Raw genomic sequence first — 17,215 nt, 5'->3', positions numbered from 1 at the left:
GAGGCGTGCGTCATGTGACATGAAGGCGGAAGCTGCCGCACAAACAGAGAGTTAAAACATAGCACAGACGTCTGTACTTAAATTTATAAGATTGCCATCTGTAATCTGTACATACAACATATTAGTGCATGTTGAGCCATGACGTCAACCCATGCAAAGGACGCCAGCTTTTTGGGGGGCAGGATACCACCTGAAATCGAGTCAATGTCAAAAAACCTGAAGGATGTGGACCAAGAGATGTTCAGAAAAATACTGAAAGGTAAATACGAGTTAATCTTAAACTGTCTCTCTGAAACAGCAATCGTGATTTAAATGTTTGTAATTTCACCCATTACAGACTTGTTTAGCTGCCTTGGTAACATGTCTGTCTGTCTAGATGTATGGTATTAAAAAGCATTAAAAATTGAATCTATTAGTTGCTCAATATTGGTGCACCAACATCCTTGACTGTGACCTATGCATACTCTGGACAAGTGATTGAAGTGTGACTCTGAATTCTTTTGTGTCCAGCTGTGGTCAGTGCCCTGGAGGGGAAGGACTGCAGAGAAGTGATGAAGTCGATAGCAGAGAGCAGTGCCATCCCCCAGGAGAGGCTCAGTTACATTGTGGCTGGGATGTACAGAGTTCTGTCTGAAGCCATCCGCATCCCCGCATCCTCACTTAAACAAGAGGTAAGCTGGTGTTTAACATGGGAAACTCTATGTTGGAACACACTGGTACAAAACACAAAATCAGCCTGTGACTTGGCAGCTAGCCCTGCTACAGCCTACGGGTGGGCCTTTTCCACTGAACACATCTTGAAATGTCATAGCAGGAAAAGTAACATTAATCGTTCAATGCAGGTGTTTCAATTTTACCACCAATGCGCCTAAACAGAGCAAAGCAGTCATTCATATTAGTGGTTTCACATGTCCTTTTCTTGCTTTTACAATCCATGAGATGTGTGTTAATTCCATACTAATTCTAAGCAGGGCCTGTCGCGTCCATGGCATGTACACTACAATGCAGTGATCTGCTTTTTCTAGATGTAAAATGTATTGTTGTGAGGCTCAACGCCTACTATGATAGCTCACTCTGCGTGCTGTGAAAAAGACCTATTGTGCCACAATGTGTTGCATGGAGGAAATGAATGAATCAGCTCAACACTGTTGAAAAAGTGTAAATAAATAAATAGCAGGTGGTGGTAGAACAGCTACTTGAAGATCTCAGAAAACAAACAAAAGTTGATTAAAAAAAACCATTTTGTTTACTCTTTGTGATGTTTCAAAGTTTGATGTCTGTTTGTGCACATATGATGTAATATCTATGCTAACTGCAAAGTATATAGTACATAATATGTACTATTAGTATGCAGTAAGGACACTGATGAAGTTTCTGCTGTATTTAAGGTTTATTGAAGTCCTCACATGGTCATTGTCTGCCCCCACTGGTGTTTACATGTAATTTGCCTAACTAGATTCCTCTCAGATACTCGCACCTATGTGTGTAATGAGGACAACAAATGCTAATTGCTTCCTCTTTGCAAGATATAACTATTGTCAGTCTCCTGTAGAAAAATACTTTCTTTATTTGTGTCCCTGCGTAGGCCTTCAAAGAAGATCTGAGAGAACTGAGGTGAGAGTCATTATATCATTATGTCACATCCTCCGTGTGTTGATTGTCACTCTTTATACAGAACAGAATTTCAACCTCAAATGCTTTCATTGAGTTGCTTCTGTTACGTTTTGTCAATTAGGATACCTGAAGACTTCATCACAGATTTCTCCAGTGTGGTTTTTGGCAGTCGGTATGTTGAATTTTGATCCTCCACATTTAGAACTTCACACATTTACTCACAAAGGCACAGATCACCATGAATAACCAGTGAAGAAAACATGACTTCTTCCTGTTTGGTCCGTGTTGTGGTTGGTTTTCATCAGATCAGTGCTGCTGCTGTGGATTGCATTCAGATGCTGTTCATGAAGACATTATTACTGCTGTGTATTTGCAGGCGTGCAGCTCTTGAGGCAGCAGCCTCCCAGAATGATCCTCAGCTCCCCACACTAGAAGACTTTAAATGGAGAGTGGATGTTGCCATTTCTACAAGGTAATGTACTGAGGGTGAGAAGACGTGTTTTGGTTTCAGACACATGAACGGGTATCCTTCTCCTTTTGGACTGGATAGAATTGTAACATTTGAAATGGACTCTTATTTCACTTGTATTTCCTTTGATCTTTTTCTCTAGTTAATCTCTCAGTCCTCTGTCTTAAGTTGCATGTGTGCGTATCTATTTCATTTCCTCTTGCAATGAAATTTAATGAAATCTAATTTCCAGCTTGTAGTGGAAGGAGATCCGTGTTGTTGTGTGACTCCAATGTTGTCTCCACAGCTCTTTAGCGCGGGCCTTGCAGCCTTCTGTTCTGATGCAGATGAAACTGTCAGACGGGAGCTTTCACCGCTTTGAGGTACTCAAACAATTGACTTGTTCCTCATTGTGCAGTCAGTGTTATAGTCCCCTCGAAATATCTTGTTTTCATTCTGAATATATGTGCTCAAATCAAGTCCTTTCTGTTCTGACATCGGTGCTGAAGGCATGTAGATTGAGCCATGTGTCTCAATAGTTTATTTAAAAATCAGAGAAAGGACAGTGGCGGGCATCACGGTTCACAGCAGCAGCTTTGGGAGTTACCGTCTTGAAGTAACGTGTCTTGTTGACAGGAACATTGAAGGGGTAGAGGGTGGTTTCTTGCCCTCTACTTGCCCCTCCATGGGCAAAACTTTAAAGTTGTTAGCTCTTAGGTTAATGTAGGTCTGTTTCATTTGTTACATAATATGATTGCAGTGGAATAATTGAAGCAATGCTTATTAAGTGCAGGCCTAAGCAGAACCTGAACCATGTGTTTGTGATTCATTGTTGTGGTTCTACTTGTTAGACATACTGTGCAACAAAACATTTATGACAAAGCCAAAAATAATGGCAAGCAGAATAGAATAGATACTCAGAACTGTGAGCATGTGTCCTCTGCCTTTTCATGTAAACCTATTAGTTCAGATTACAGGAGAAAAGAGCCAATCCTCAGTTCACAACTAAGCAGAAGAGATACGAATGTGGCTTTAAATTAAACAAAGGATTGTCATTATTCTGCCAACAACAGCCGCTCTGCTTCTTTGATGAGCGTACAGATGTGCTCATAGGAAATGCATTTAGTGTTGAATGATTTAGAAAGCCCATAATGCAAAGAGTGAGCAAACAAAGTGAGAAACAGCAATATGCATCAAATCTTCAACAAGTTAGTAAGTGGCTTCGCTCAACAGAGGGCGCCATACTCCACACCTGCTGTGTAACTGCAGGATAGATGCTGTTTTTAAAGTATGTGGCTAATGTGGCGAGAAGCTGGAGGGAGGACTTCCACTATGGCTGTCGTGTACCTAGTGCAGCAGTTACGCAATCAGATTACAGCAGAATTAGAGGATTAGTAGCGACAACATCCAATGTGCCAATTCTATTGATGGACGTATCTTATCTCCACCTGATATGGTCTTCTTGGGATCTCTTCTGGATTATGACTGAAGAGTATCTGCTGCTGTGCTCACAAAAAAATATATAAAAAACAGCCACAAGAGATGGCTGCACTCCTTTTCACCTCTCTCTTTGATTAGCAGATTAATCTTTTCGAGTGCAGTTACAAACAGGTGAGGTCTCACAGCTGGAGCCTTCAGCACTGATAAAGAAAGGCCCATACACGAGTTTTACTTCAGGAAACATTGTTCTGGGAGTAGCCCACTGTCAGAGGATGACGGCCACAATCGTATTGTGTTTTTTATTTCATCATTGGAATATTGTGCCATATCAGCATTTTAGCTTCACCGTGGCTGTTGGCTGACATGTTGTCTGTGTTACATGGTCAGTGAATTGTTGTGTTCTTCTTCAGGTGCCTGTGTCTAAATTCCAGGAGCTCCGGTACAATGTGGCTCTGATCCTCAAAGAGATGAACGATCTGGAGAAGAGGAGCATTCTTCAAATCCAAGATTGATTTATCACGCTGGGCTGTTACCTAATTAAACTGTCCTCTGTTCTTAGGTTTCAAGATTTAGTGGAATTTTGTAAATTGCCCCAGATGCCGCTCATTTAAATAATTTCAAATATGATATTACGAAAGGTGCTGATGACCTTCCTGTCATGGTGTTGTGATTTGATGGTGTTGGCATCCAACATACCTGACTGCTGACAGAGTGCAAAATGAGGACAATAGTTAGCCAGCTGGCTGCACCACGGGGGAACTGTACCTACAGACCACACTGACGACAGAAAGACACAACGGTCTCCTACGTCACAGCCTATATGAAATACAAATCTCTAAAGTCAGACTGTAACGCCATCTTTCTCTCTGTGTTGTAAACTGTACATATTAGCTTATTCAATTGCTGAGCCTGCTGCAAAGCCTCCATTGTGCCAAGATACAAATGCAGCACTCAGACAGTCTCTTACTAAGTGGCCACTTTAACTGTTGTCATGTGATTTGGTGAGTTTGAGCCTCACATTGCTAAAATGCTTCTGAAACATGAGGATGTGCAAGTCAAAGAATGAACAAGGTCTACTCATATTTTTATACGTGTGATGCAAACCATTGACAGCTCAGAAGATTTACTTTGGGTTGTAGCACTGATATATAACAAGCAAGTGATGATTTTTCTGTTGTTTTGTATGTTTTTTCCATAATAACATCATGAATTTTTACCTCTTGAATCACATTTCTCTAATAAAATCTGTTGATTCTTTTATTTGTGTAGAGTAGATGATTTGTTCAGATTTTAACACTTTGTCATATGGCATTTTTTCAATCATATGGCTTTTTTTTTTTTAATGCCATAAGACACTTTCCGCCTCTTCAACACCACCACAAACACATGGAATTGAGTCAAAACATAAACAATCACAAAAGCAGCCTCAACAGAAGTGAGAAATAGCAGACAAAAAAAAGACATTATGAAGTTGTTTCAAAAGCTCTTAATCAACAAATACAATTTATTGTGGAAGTACTGTACTGCTAAAAGGGTTTCTTTAGCGCTGACATAATTTCTGAGCAGCTGCCCTTGATCAGTTTTATGATTGAACCAACAGATCTTTGATTCTTTCCTCAAACAGTCTGAACAGCATTGACATTGCAGCCGCTGCAGGGACGGTAGTCTCAGTCTGTCGGTCGATCCACCACTTAGGTGCAGACTCAACAACTTTTGGATGGATTGACATTGACATGACCGCTAATGATTTTGCCGATCCCCTGACAAGCTCCAGCATGAGTTTGACATTTGTGGTTTTGGGTGAAATGCCATGTTGGTACATGCATCCATAATTTTTTCAGGGTGATTTAGAATAACTTTGGTGATCACTCCAGTAAACTTTAGGTTAAATGGTTCAAGTTGTGGTTCTCTCCAGTAGTTCTACCAATTGTACCAAAGGATGCAGAGTTTGGATACTTTGTTAGAGACTCAACTCATGGAGAAAACTCTCTGAAAAAAAAAGTACTAAAAATGTACTGAGTTAATAAAAAGAACAATGATATTTGATTTTTTTTTTTTTTCCTTTGCTGTAGCATTTAAAATCTGTGAAATACCTGAACAATGCATTATTTTGTGAGGGTGTGCAAAACATTAAGGATGAAAAAGCAGGATGCAACCACAAAAAAAGGAAGGCTCAGCAGCTATTTTATTAGCACTGTTAAAAATGTAAGGGAACACAAAAGCATTGTCTCCGCAAAGAATTTTGATGTGAAAGCTGCAAACTCTTAAAAGATAGCATCATCCATCACTGTAATAAGGCAGTAACTCTCTACCTCCATCCCTGCATGATTACCATCTGATGGGATTCCAGTACAAATAATAGGCTGTATTTTACGCAAAACATCTGTTCTTTATTTTAATAAGTAACAGACCTAATCCTGTCTCGCTCGACCAAATAGAGACCAACATAAATCTGATTTTGACAGCCGTAAAAGAAAACAAAAAAAACCCCCCCTCATCTGTTCCATGAAGGGTCCGAATGTACAGTAATTTTCATGGTCATAAAAGACTTGGGCACACACAGTAACTCAACCTGAGACTTCCACAAGTTCAAATCTGATTGAAGACCTTTATCACATGTAACCATGACTCCTTCACATCTTTTGGTCTTGTCTGTTTATGCGTTATTTCCTAAAGGAACGAAATATGAGGTCTTCACTGTGAAATTAAATACCTCTGGCATGTTACACAAGCACAAGCACAGGCTTGTTATCCATTACATGAATATCCATCTTTCTTTCCAGCCAAATAAGATCTTGTATAATAGTCTGAGAGATGACTTTGAGGTTAGTTGCTAGTTCCAACCTAGTATACAATGTCCTGACAATCTGTGCTAGGAGATCTGGCTAGACTACATTGGTGGCCTATTTAGAAACATGCATAACAAAATTTCAAGGTGTAAAGGGACACAAGGATCTCTGATTATTGTGTGTGTGTGTGTGTGTGTGTGTGTGTGTGTGTGTGTGTGTGTGTGCGCAACTGGGCATGTTTGTGGTCAGTGTGTGCATGCTTTCATAATACTCTGCGAGTGTCCTCATTTGCATATATGTCAGTCTGTCTGTTTCTACATGTGTGTCAGTCTGTCTCTGTCTGCAGTGTATATGACATTCAGAGTGTGTCTGTTTGTGGGATTGAGTTCACAGGCTAGACCAGCCGACCTATATTAGCACCGGCACCACTACTACTGATATGGACACTAATCAAGTGACTAGCCTATAATCCGCACTCACTCACACAGCAAACCCCTTTAGCAAACAGGTTTTATTTTGAAGCTGCAGGATATACTACTTCAGGTAATGCTAATAATACCATGTAGTCTGGTATCAGAACTATGTTATCCAATCCCTTACCTAGAGTCATTAAACTCTGACCTTAACCTACTTCTACATCTAGCCTTACAGCCAGTCAATATAACTTCTGCTGAACACCAGCTACTGTGCCTAAAAGCCACATTTACAGGAAAATGGCAAATGCTAAAATGCAGCATAACAGGACTACAAGTAGAGAAGAAATATGACACCTAAAAGATGAATCAGCAATCCCAGGTACTTAGCAATATCCGTTTAAAGTTTGCTAACATTAGCTACCATAAACAACTTGTCAAACCGGACCAAGCAAGACTATAGCAGCGAAACACCTGAGTGTATGTTATTGAAAAAGGGTGAATTTTAATGCATATTTATTTAACTTTCATTTGTAAGACAGAGAATGTATTATTCATCCTTTAATAGTTGCACGGTCTGCTTAAATAATACCACAGGCACCATGAACATACTGTATCTCTGCAGTCACCTCATAAACTATATACAGCATTAAAACTAGCAATAATTACTTAAAAAAAATCATAACTGGGAATTTTGTGTTATTATAAGTAGTAGTACTAACATTGTAGGTCAAATTTTCACTGTGTTTTGTAAGATGTTACATCACGCTGTTTGCTGTCTTTATGACACAATGACTGGCTAAACTTCAAAGTTCTGATGAGTGACTGTTGTCTGTCACAGTTATCACACACATTGTGTTCTGTGTCAGTGTCACAGTTTGGTATGTTCCCCACTGTTCGTACATGGGAGTTTGCCTGTGCTGCACCTGCCTCAGGTAACACGGTGGATTGAGTGAGTGAGTGAGTGAGTGAGTGAGTGATGAGATATTGCTTTAGTTCCCTGCAAGGTTCATCCATACATGAAGTAATGACTTCATCCTGATGCAAAAACAAACAAACAAACAAACAAACCTTATGTAAAGGAGTTTTGCGACTATCACATGAGTGTTTCAGTTGTCACAGAACAGGTAACTCCAGCACTTCATGGCATGTCACATACTTGCTATTATTCTTGAATGGCTATTTGAACAGAAACAGAGGGGACGCACCCATCGGTTAATTATTGTGCCATAAAATTTCTGAACAGCTGCCCCAGATTAGTTTTACATCTGAACCAACCACCTAAATTCTGACTGACAAGACATGGCACTGAAAACATAACTCCTGAACGCTGGCTCTGCAGCTGCCTCATTTCTCAAAGAAGATGATAGAAAATTAATATAATGAATATAGTCTGATCCTGCCTTAAAATATTGTGCCTGATGAAAACCTTATAGGGTCAAAACATTGCTTCAAATCATTTTAGGGAACTTGCTGATTTCATTATTTGGACAACATATATTTTTCTTTTGGAGTTGGATACCTTCATACTGCCTGAAAACAGTGTGCAGTTTTAATCTCACTGATGTTGATTGTGTCATGGGTTCTGTATCCATGGTACAGAGTTGTTATCAGTTTACTGATCAATGTCAGATTTTTTGGAACGATTTGGTTCAGACTGTACAGGTCTTGTCTTGTCAGAACACTGTAAAGACACTGAAAACTCGTGGAAAAACATAATTAAATGTAATTTACTGCTTGGAATAAAGTGTGACTCCAATAAAATTGACTATTTTGTGGAGGGCACCTCCAGCTCTACCAGCAGTGACCCCTGATGGTGCCCTCACCTGGACTCCCACACTGACCCGTCACTGCTTACTGGAGTCCAGGCTCAGACAGTCTCCAGGCTCCTGACCCCTGCCCTGACACTGAAACTGTTACATGGCACATTGTTTTGTAACAGTTTTTCCTACACTCGTCCAATGAGAACAGCTGGCCGGCGTCACGTGACACAACTTTTTACATAACAGTTTTTTTTTTCTCCGCTGGTCCATTGAGAATAATATCGGTGCTTCCTGAACTGGAGCATGAACGTGCAGTGTGGTCAGAGCTTCCCGGCAGCGGACGCAAACGTGAATGGCAGCGGAGGTGTTGACCAGATATGCACCTCATAGGTGAGGGGACAGACTTCACACATGGGGACAGAGAGTGAGAGTATGCTGCAGCTTGCAGCGGAGGCTTTCCAGTCTAGGAACTTCGACCTGGCTGCGGACATATACGAGTGCCAGCTAGCGGGGCTCGAAGATGCAGGGAGCAGGCAGGAGCTGATGGTGAGGCGGGCTGACGCGCTCGCCTTCGGAGGCAAATTCACCGAAGCTTTCGATGTGTACCGACAAGCCTCGGAGATAGAGAGACTGAAGCCAGTTCACCTGGTCAACCTCGTAGAGTACCTGTCTGCTAGTATCAAGAGGCAGGACGGGGGTGACAGTGAAAACAGGAGCCCGAGGAGAGGAGAGGAGGCTGCGGCGGCGGCTGGATGCGGGTACGAAGACATCTCCTGCCGGATATGTCTGAGCTTTCTGTTCGAGCCTGTGACTCTGCCGTGCGGACACTGCTTTTGTAAAAAGTGTTTGGAGAGGGAGAGGAAGGAGAAGGAGCAGCCAGTGATGTGTAAGCAGTGCAGGGACAGCTCCAGGGTCGCCGACGTCCAGAGCTACAGGGTCAACGTGGTCCTCAGCAACCTGCTGGCCAAGTGGTTCCCGACCCAGCACCAGGCCGGCCAGCTGAGGCGTGAGGGCAACGGACTGTACGCTGAGAAGAAGATGGAAGCAGCGCTGGAGAAATACAACCAAGCCATATTGATAGGTAGGACCCTGAGCGACTTTCTGAAATTTTACGGGAAGCTTCATTTATAGCGGCTTTACATCTTTATACAGCATGTAGCTGCTGGGAAACATTCAACACAAACGTGTGTGACTGAGCTACATTTGGCTGCTTGAACTTCGTGTTTTCTGTCATTGCTCCTCGGCATAACAGTTTTTTTTTTCTACACAGTAGTTTGCCAGCTGGCTTGTCACGAAGCCGTAAAGAGATAATAAGTCTGTTATCTCGTATGACACAGTTTCATAATTGTGCCGTACACTCTGCCGGACAGCGGCACACTTAGCAGCAGCAGCTAGCCGCATCTGCTGGCATCCGCGGGTCACATCAGCAGCGCGTGTTGGATAACAGCGTTATGTAGGCTGGGCCAGTGGACCGAACATTGCGTAAGCACGTAACCCGCCTCCCTCAGCTCCCTCATTGTGTAACGTCAACCAATCATTCAGGCAAATGTGGGTCAAGGGTATTATTGCAGGTCACCGCTAGGGACACGACTGCGTTTTTTTTTTTTATACAGGCAGAGGTAGTGTGTGATGGAGCAGGTGAACTGTAACCTGCAGACACAGATTATCAGAAGGCCAATAATCTGTTGTAGGAGCAGTCTGGAAGTTTACTTCTAGAGCGATGTGTCCCACATATGCATACATTGCGTAGTGTTTTCTAGAGCTGAAGTGAGTAGTTGTCAACTATTGAATTAGAGTATTTTTTAGGGTATAAAAAGCAAAATTATCTGATTCCAGCTCCTTAAATGTGAATGCTTTCTGGATTATTCACTTCTCTGTGATGGTAAACTGAATACTTTGGCAAACAAGACATTGTAGGATGGTAATCACAGATCAGTGTCTTTTTTTCTGGCATCTAATAGACCAAACAACTAAAATGAAAATAACCCTTAGATGCAGCCCTACTGTTTTCCATGATTGCTGTGGCAATTGAAATGAAAACAGAATGAAGTCGGTACGATGGACGACTGAAATGGAGAGTCTCCTGTGGCGCAGGTAGACGCCTTTTATGACTGGGATACCTGACCTGCTCTCAGCACGGTCACTTTACAGGCTCTTTGTGTAAGTTTAGAGTTACTTCTTTCACTGACAGTTGAATCCTGTGAGAAGTATGCCACAGTTTCCCTGGCTGATCAGGTGACAGCTGATAGAGGCACCAGTTTGTGTTGTGCAAGGAATTTTCAGCCGCACTGATGTCTCTGTACACTTGGTACCCACCAGCAGAGCGCTTATCTGCCAGCTGCTGCAGTGGAGCTGCTCAGACTCCAACAAATGACTGCTGTTGAGCTGGGCATCTCCCACACTAATAGGATGGGGCTGTCGTGGGCTGTGCTCCAATATGTCATTCAAAGTGAGTCTGCGTGGTCAGCAAAGATGTATCAATAACTGATGATTAACAAAGAATGACATAAGTGTCTTACTTTTGATGGACCGGTTTCAAACTGCAGTGACTTGCAGAAATGGCCTGTGGTGGATGTTGATCTCTGATCCCTGTGGAGGAGTGAGAGGCTGCCTCATGAACTGTACCATTCTGACTCACTTTTGGTTGTTAAGTAAAGAACGCATCGTTCCTAATGGAACAAACTAGCTAAAGAATTTGTGCAAATGAGTTTGTGAGCTGAATCTCAGCAAAGCAGAAGAACGGGGTCGTGCATGTTGTGCTTACAGAATCTGCTGTGTGCATTACCCTGTTCATTAGTGTATCGAACGCAGATGTATTTAATGCTCTTCAACAAGGGTTATCTGCCTATTGTGGGATTAAGAAATAGTTTTAGAGTTAAATTTAGAGTTAGATCTAGGTTAAGATTAGGCTCAGGACTGTGTTTAGGCTTGCAGCAGTTATTCGTAAGGTAAGGGTAAGCCTCCAGGGAATTCATGCAAGTCAGTACAATGTCCTCTGGGTTATAATTAGCTCAGGTGTGTGTGTGTGTGTGTGTGTGTGTGTGTGTGTGTTTGTGTGTGTGTGTGTGTGCATATACATTTGCAACAAAGCAGCTATGTATATAGAGTTGTATATGTAATTAAGCGCTATGCAGTAAATACTGTGCCAAACAATGTGAACAGTTGCTCGGGTTGTCTCCTCTGCCTTAATTTGTGTTTTTATTGATTTACTGCCTGATCCTGTCGCAGAGCCAGGGAGAGGCTCCTCTCTGATTCCCATAGGGCCAACTGCGACATTTGCATAAGTTTTTGTAGTTATGAAACCTGGAATGTGGGTGACCTTGATAGTGCTGCATGGTTTTGTAAGGCTGCACGTTTTTTCATAACATGTTTTGCAATGTGGAAACTGATCCATTTTAAATGTCCCCCCTTTCACATAACTAGAAACCTTACATTTCCAGTAAACTGAGCTTTTTAAGATGTAAGATAATGGCTCTGCGTTTTCTTCATTCTGCAGTATGTTGTGAAACAGTTGCCTCCATATAGAGGTCATGACTGTTATTGAGTATGTAAAAGTTTTAAGGTGAAGCCAAGAGGACTGAAACTAGTCAATAATTCTAATCAGTCAAATAATTGATTAGTTGATTGACAGACTACTTGTTTATAACTATTTTGACAACAGATCAAATTTTAAAGTCACTGATTTAGCAGAAATGGCAAAAAAAAGGAGCTGATTCCAGCTGCTCAGATGTGAGAGCCTCTGTTTTACATTCCAACATATTTAATCTTTGGGTTTTAGACTCTCAGTTTGACAAAACAAGCAATTTGAAGATGTCTCTTTGGCCTTTTGGGAAATTCTGATTCACTTCTTTCTCTTTGTTCTGATATGTAAAAGACTGCTGACTAATCAAAGATATTAAAAGATCAGTCATTATCATTTTCTATCTTATTCTATTTAGGCCTGCAACTGGGAACTCTCCGTATTGATTAGTCTATTGTTTATTTTTTCAATTAATTGATTGTTCAGTCTATGAAACATGATGAATTATCAATAATGAACATTTTTTTGTTGGCAGCCCTTTTCTATTGTAACACTAATAATCTAACAATGTTCTTAGTAACAGCTAAAAAACTTACTGACTGACTCCTTCTTCCTCAGCACCCATGGACCACATACTGTTCAGTAATCGCTCCCAGATCAACTCCAGTCTGAAACACTATGAAAAGGCTCTTCGAGATGCTGAGATGGCCTGCAGACTCATGCCTCACTGGTCCAAGGTTTGGCAGACAAACTGGCTTTATCAGCATTGTAAAACATATATGTGATCATCAGTTTATGTTAGTAAGATGTAAAAAGCTCCCATGTGGATGTTAGATAAGTGATATATCTTCCTGCTGCCTGCAGGGTCATGTTCGTAAGGCCCAGGCCCTGGTGTCACTAGGCAGGACGGAGGAAGCTCTGAGACAGTACCTGGTCTGTCTGTCCATAGAGCCTGACTGTAGACTAGCAAAGACTGAGGTTTACAAGGTAAATCCAACTCCAATATTATATATTTATTCCACTTAGACTGTGAGACTGAAGCACTATCACTGTGTTAAGCAATTTGTCATGTCTTTGTTTTGTCCAGCTGTGTTGATCATGTTTAATTTATTGTCATAAATGCATGCAGAATTGTATGAATACAGAATAATCACATCATTGTCTGTTGTCTCCTCTCAGCTTCTCAGTGATCTCCTGGCTCCAGTTACAGATCAGGTCCCTGAACACATCTCAGACTACTCCAACATACTGTCTTTCAGAGCACACATCAAAAACATCATTAGTACTCCCTCCCAGGTGAGTGCTGCTCCACCTCTCTTGGTGTGAAGTTTTAAAAAAAGCATGGCTTCATTGTCCTTCTTTTCTTTTCCCTCCCTCAGACCTTACGTCCCAGCTTGTTGTCGTCAGAGTTCAGCCTTGCCTTCACTCCTCCTGCGCCTGAGAGATCAGGGGGAGGTGAGGTCAAAGGTAAGGGAGAGCCTGAGGTTGGGAGGCTGGAGAAATGTATCATCCTAAAACGGAAGTGGAGGAGCACAGAGGAGGAGAAGGGAGGGCAGGAGAGGAGCGACAATCACAAGAGATCCAAGTCTGGTGAGCTTTAGGAGTAGCTCAGAAAAACACGCGCACTCTCTCTGTTAGCAGCATCTGGGTCTCATTTTTCTTTTGACAATCTCTCCATTCAGAGCCAGCAGAGGTGGCTCATTCGTTGAGGTATGGGCTCAGTGACATCTTGGACCCGACAGATCTGGAGTGTTCTCTTTGTATGAGGTGAGATCAGCTTCACCGCTTGATTCAGACCTGAAACTTTACTACTTTATTATCATACACCGTGCAGTAAATCAGATAGTGGGTTAGTAACATGTGTTAGATTGCTACTAACAGTTATATGGCTTATAATAAAATGATGTGACGTACAGTGACTTGACAGCGAGCAGGGAATATAAAAAGAGTCTTTGTTTGGCTGGTAGCCTGTGTGGGACCAGGCATTCACACCTGAGCTTTATATTTGCAATTATGTCTGCAGCCCAACAATTTTGACCATCAGTGAATCATTTTAGTCATTTATCAGGGAGTAATAGTGAAAACAAACGCTCAACATTCTCTGCTTTCCTTTCCCTCCCAGACTTTTCTATGAGCCGGTGACGACGCCCTGCGGTCACACGTTCTGTCTTCAGTGTCTGGAGAGATGTCTGGACCACAACCCAAAGTGTCCACTCTGTAAAGAGGAGCTGTCTGAGGTACGTGGTCCCACACTCTCCTTCAGGCACCGTTCAGTGTCATCTCAACTGAATCTGGCAGTGAAGCATTGAGCCAACTTTTTCTTTTCCAGTTCCACTTTTCAGTGTTTGGCTTTTTCCCAAATTTAAAATGTTAGCGTCTTTATGGAATTCCTTTGGGTCATCTTTATGTAAGGTAACATGATGCCAGGCATTGCAAAGGAACTAAGAACAGAGTTGGTGACCTGCCACGACTGTGATGAATGTAACTGATAGTGGAAATGCCGCATTTTATAATGGTATTGAGTTTAATTTAGATCAGTTACATCATGGCTGATACCCAATCCCTCAATAAGGCCACTATCAGGGCCAACAGGGATTGGGGTATACGATTGGTGCATTCCTACAGTGGGGAAGATAAGATGATGTTAAGCCCGACTGAATCTCTCTCTGTTTTTCTGCCACTGCAAACATGTTTCTTACATAGTATCTGTCTGAATTTCTCTCTAGTACCTGGTAAAGAGGCAGTACTGTAAGACAGTATTAATGGAGAACCTGATATCTAAGTATCTTCCCTCTGAGCTCATGGAAAGACAGAAAATCCATCAGGAAGAGATGGCTGAGCTCTCCAAGTAAGTGTGTGTGTGTGTGTTCTCTGCTCTCCTCTGTCTTTATCAGGGTGTGACATACTGACATAACACTCAATGTGTGCACATCCTCCTCTCCTGTTTGACCTAGTGGCCTACTGTAGATTACACACATCTGACACACTGACCTCTTAGCGTACGTCATGTCAGGCATCAAGTATCACTTCCCGGAGGCTGCAACAAACTTGTGTTTCCAATAAATACCCTCTCTTAAACTGGAGCAAAACTGATCCGTGTGGCTTTTTGTAGGTCAGATGTGATTAATGATGCAGATGGAATAATTATTTCTTTTTTAATCATTTTAAGGACTTCATGTTGTTCTTGACCTTGAAAACAGAAATGTTTTATTTCCCATACCATAACTGTTCATCGCATCAAACATCTCCTCTATTTTTGTCTCCCTTCAGTCTTAACAAGAATGTGCCTATATTCGTGTGCACCATGGCCTTCCCCACTGTGCCGTGCCCTCTCCACATCTTCGAGCCCTGCTACAGACTGATGATCCGCCGATGCATGGAGACGGGAACCAACTGCTTTGGCATGTGTCTGGGAGACGACCTCAAAGGGTCAGTGCTGGGATAGTACCTGTGTGTGCTTGTTTAATACATAAGTGTATGTATCCAGGAAGTGTAACACTGCGCCCTCTTCCTCCTCCTGTCTCTAGGTTTGCAGACTACGGGTGCCTGTTGGAGATCCGTGATGTGAAGTTCTTCTCCGACGGCCGTTCAGTTGTGGACACCATCGGCAGACGGAGGTTCAAAGTCATTCAGCACAGCGAGAGGGATGGATACAACACGGCTGATATAGAGTACCTGGAGGATGTTACGGTATGAGAGAGTGGACAGTGTGGGTGGAGGGAGAGGATAAGAAAGGAGGAGGACAGGACAGATGAGGAGAGTTAACCACACACCCGTGGTTGATGTTGGCTTGATGGAGAATTACCAGAGCTCAAAGGTGTGTGTGTATGTATGTGTGTGTGCAGGTGGAGGGCGTGGCAGAGCGGGAGCTGCAGTCTCTGCATGACATGGTGTACGACCAGGCCCTGGTGTGGGTCAACTCCCTGAAGGCCGAGCAGAAAGAACGCATTGAAGGACACTTCGGACCGATGCCTGGGAAAGACCCTGTACTTCAGGTACACACACACGCACACACATAATTTAAGTCACACTTTCGACTTTATTTATATTTCTTTCAAATATGCTGTTTTCTTCTTTAAAATAGCTTTTTCATAGATGATTTGGCATTTTCCTTTAAAATTATGTCTGTTGTATTTTTCTCTAAAACCCTCTCGCTGTGTCTCCTCCTGTCTCTTCCTCCCTTCAGACCAGTCCTAATGGTCCCTCCTGGTGTTGGTGGTTGCTAGCCGTTCTCCCGTTAGAAGGCCGAGCCCAGCTGCCATTCCTGGCCCTCACTTCTCTGAAAGATCGTCTAAGCGGCATCCGCAAGGTGCTGCTCTTCATGGCCCACAGCAGGCACCGGTGACATGCTCTCAACAAGCGTCGCACACACCTGGAAAATGCAGTAAACCACCTTCCGTGCACACACGCTCCTCCAAAGCAGCAGTTGACCTGTTGTTCTTCCTTTTGATGCACAAAGAACTGATGTCGATGTTGTTGCGCCTTCCCTGTTGTAGCAATTTCCCATTCAGAGAGCAGCGGTGGACTCCCATCTACACATCAGCAGTGACCTTAAACTTCAAAAATCCAAGCAACAACAGGGATGATCTAAATATCTTCCATGCATAATATTCTCTTCAGACCACACAGAAAACCAATGATGCAGACCTGCAGACTTAAGCTACGTTCAGACAGGAGCGAACTCTTCATCTCTTGAGATGACCGATGTTACAATTCACAGCTGATTCAAGTGGGTTTAAACAAATCGTCACCTTCTGTTTAACGTTGGATGTCGCTGTGTAAATGTTAGTGTGCACATGCTAAGTATATGTTTTCATCTAACATCTCCCATGTGTACAGTCAGCAACAAGCCATTGCGCTGACATGTCTTCATTTATCCAGGCTGCACTGTTGCCTTTCTGGCTCTCCTCCATTTTTGTAGTTCTTTCTTCTTCCTCTAGCATAAATGTTGCACGTGGACACACCAAAAAAAAAAGAAAAAAAAAAAAGAGAAACAAACATTGCAGTCTGATATAAGTGATTGAACTGAGCTGCCTGTCTGAACATAACTTTAAAGCAAAGACAAAGCAAAGCCCTCAGTTCAGAATCCTACAAATCCATCTACTGCAAGTGGCAACGGCCATAAATTCAACCAGTCGATGTCTCTAAACTGTATGTCTTTAAGTGTGCTCATAAATTATGCAAGAGACCAAATAATGAAGTTGCCCTTTTGTGTAAATGTGCTCACA

At 42.3% G+C, this 17,215-nt stretch overlaps 2 protein-coding genes across 2 annotated transcripts; both read left to right on the top strand.

Annotated features, from left to right (window-relative positions):
- The first annotated feature begins 5 nt into the window (after nt 1–5).
- Nucleotides 6–4,761, top strand: commd5 (COMM domain containing 5). The gene is made up of 7 exons (XM_076738402.1): nt 6–259; nt 511–671; nt 1,586–1,614; nt 1,736–1,786; nt 1,991–2,086; nt 2,370–2,445; nt 3,913–4,761. The coding sequence occupies exons 1-7, from the start codon at nt 139–141 to the stop codon at nt 4,012–4,014; spliced, it is 636 nt and encodes a 211-aa protein (XP_076594517.1). The 5' UTR covers nt 6–138; the 3' UTR covers nt 4,015–4,761.
- Nucleotides 4,762–8,735: 3,974 nt separating this feature from the next.
- Nucleotides 8,736–16,995, top strand: LOC143325631 (LON peptidase N-terminal domain and RING finger protein 3-like). Its single transcript, XM_076738845.1, has 12 exons — nt 8,736–9,548; nt 12,606–12,724; nt 12,852–12,974; nt 13,167–13,283; nt 13,367–13,577; nt 13,670–13,754; nt 14,110–14,224; nt 14,714–14,835; nt 15,258–15,416; nt 15,515–15,677; nt 15,833–15,982; nt 16,174–16,995. Exons 1-12 carry the CDS (start codon nt 8,879–8,881, stop codon nt 16,330–16,332), a joined length of 2,193 nt encoding a protein of 730 aa, XP_076594960.1. The 5' UTR covers nt 8,736–8,878; the 3' UTR covers nt 16,333–16,995.
- Nucleotides 16,996–17,215: the final 220 nt, after the last annotated feature.

Source organism: Chaetodon auriga, chromosome 9, assembly GCF_051107435.1.
Source record: "Chaetodon auriga isolate fChaAug3 chromosome 9, fChaAug3.hap1, whole genome shotgun sequence".
NCBI classification, from domain to species: Eukaryota; Metazoa; Chordata; class Actinopteri; order Chaetodontiformes; family Chaetodontidae; genus Chaetodon; species Chaetodon auriga.
The sequence above is the reverse complement of the archived record's forward strand: the minus strand, read 5'-3'. Positions and strand labels throughout refer to the sequence as shown.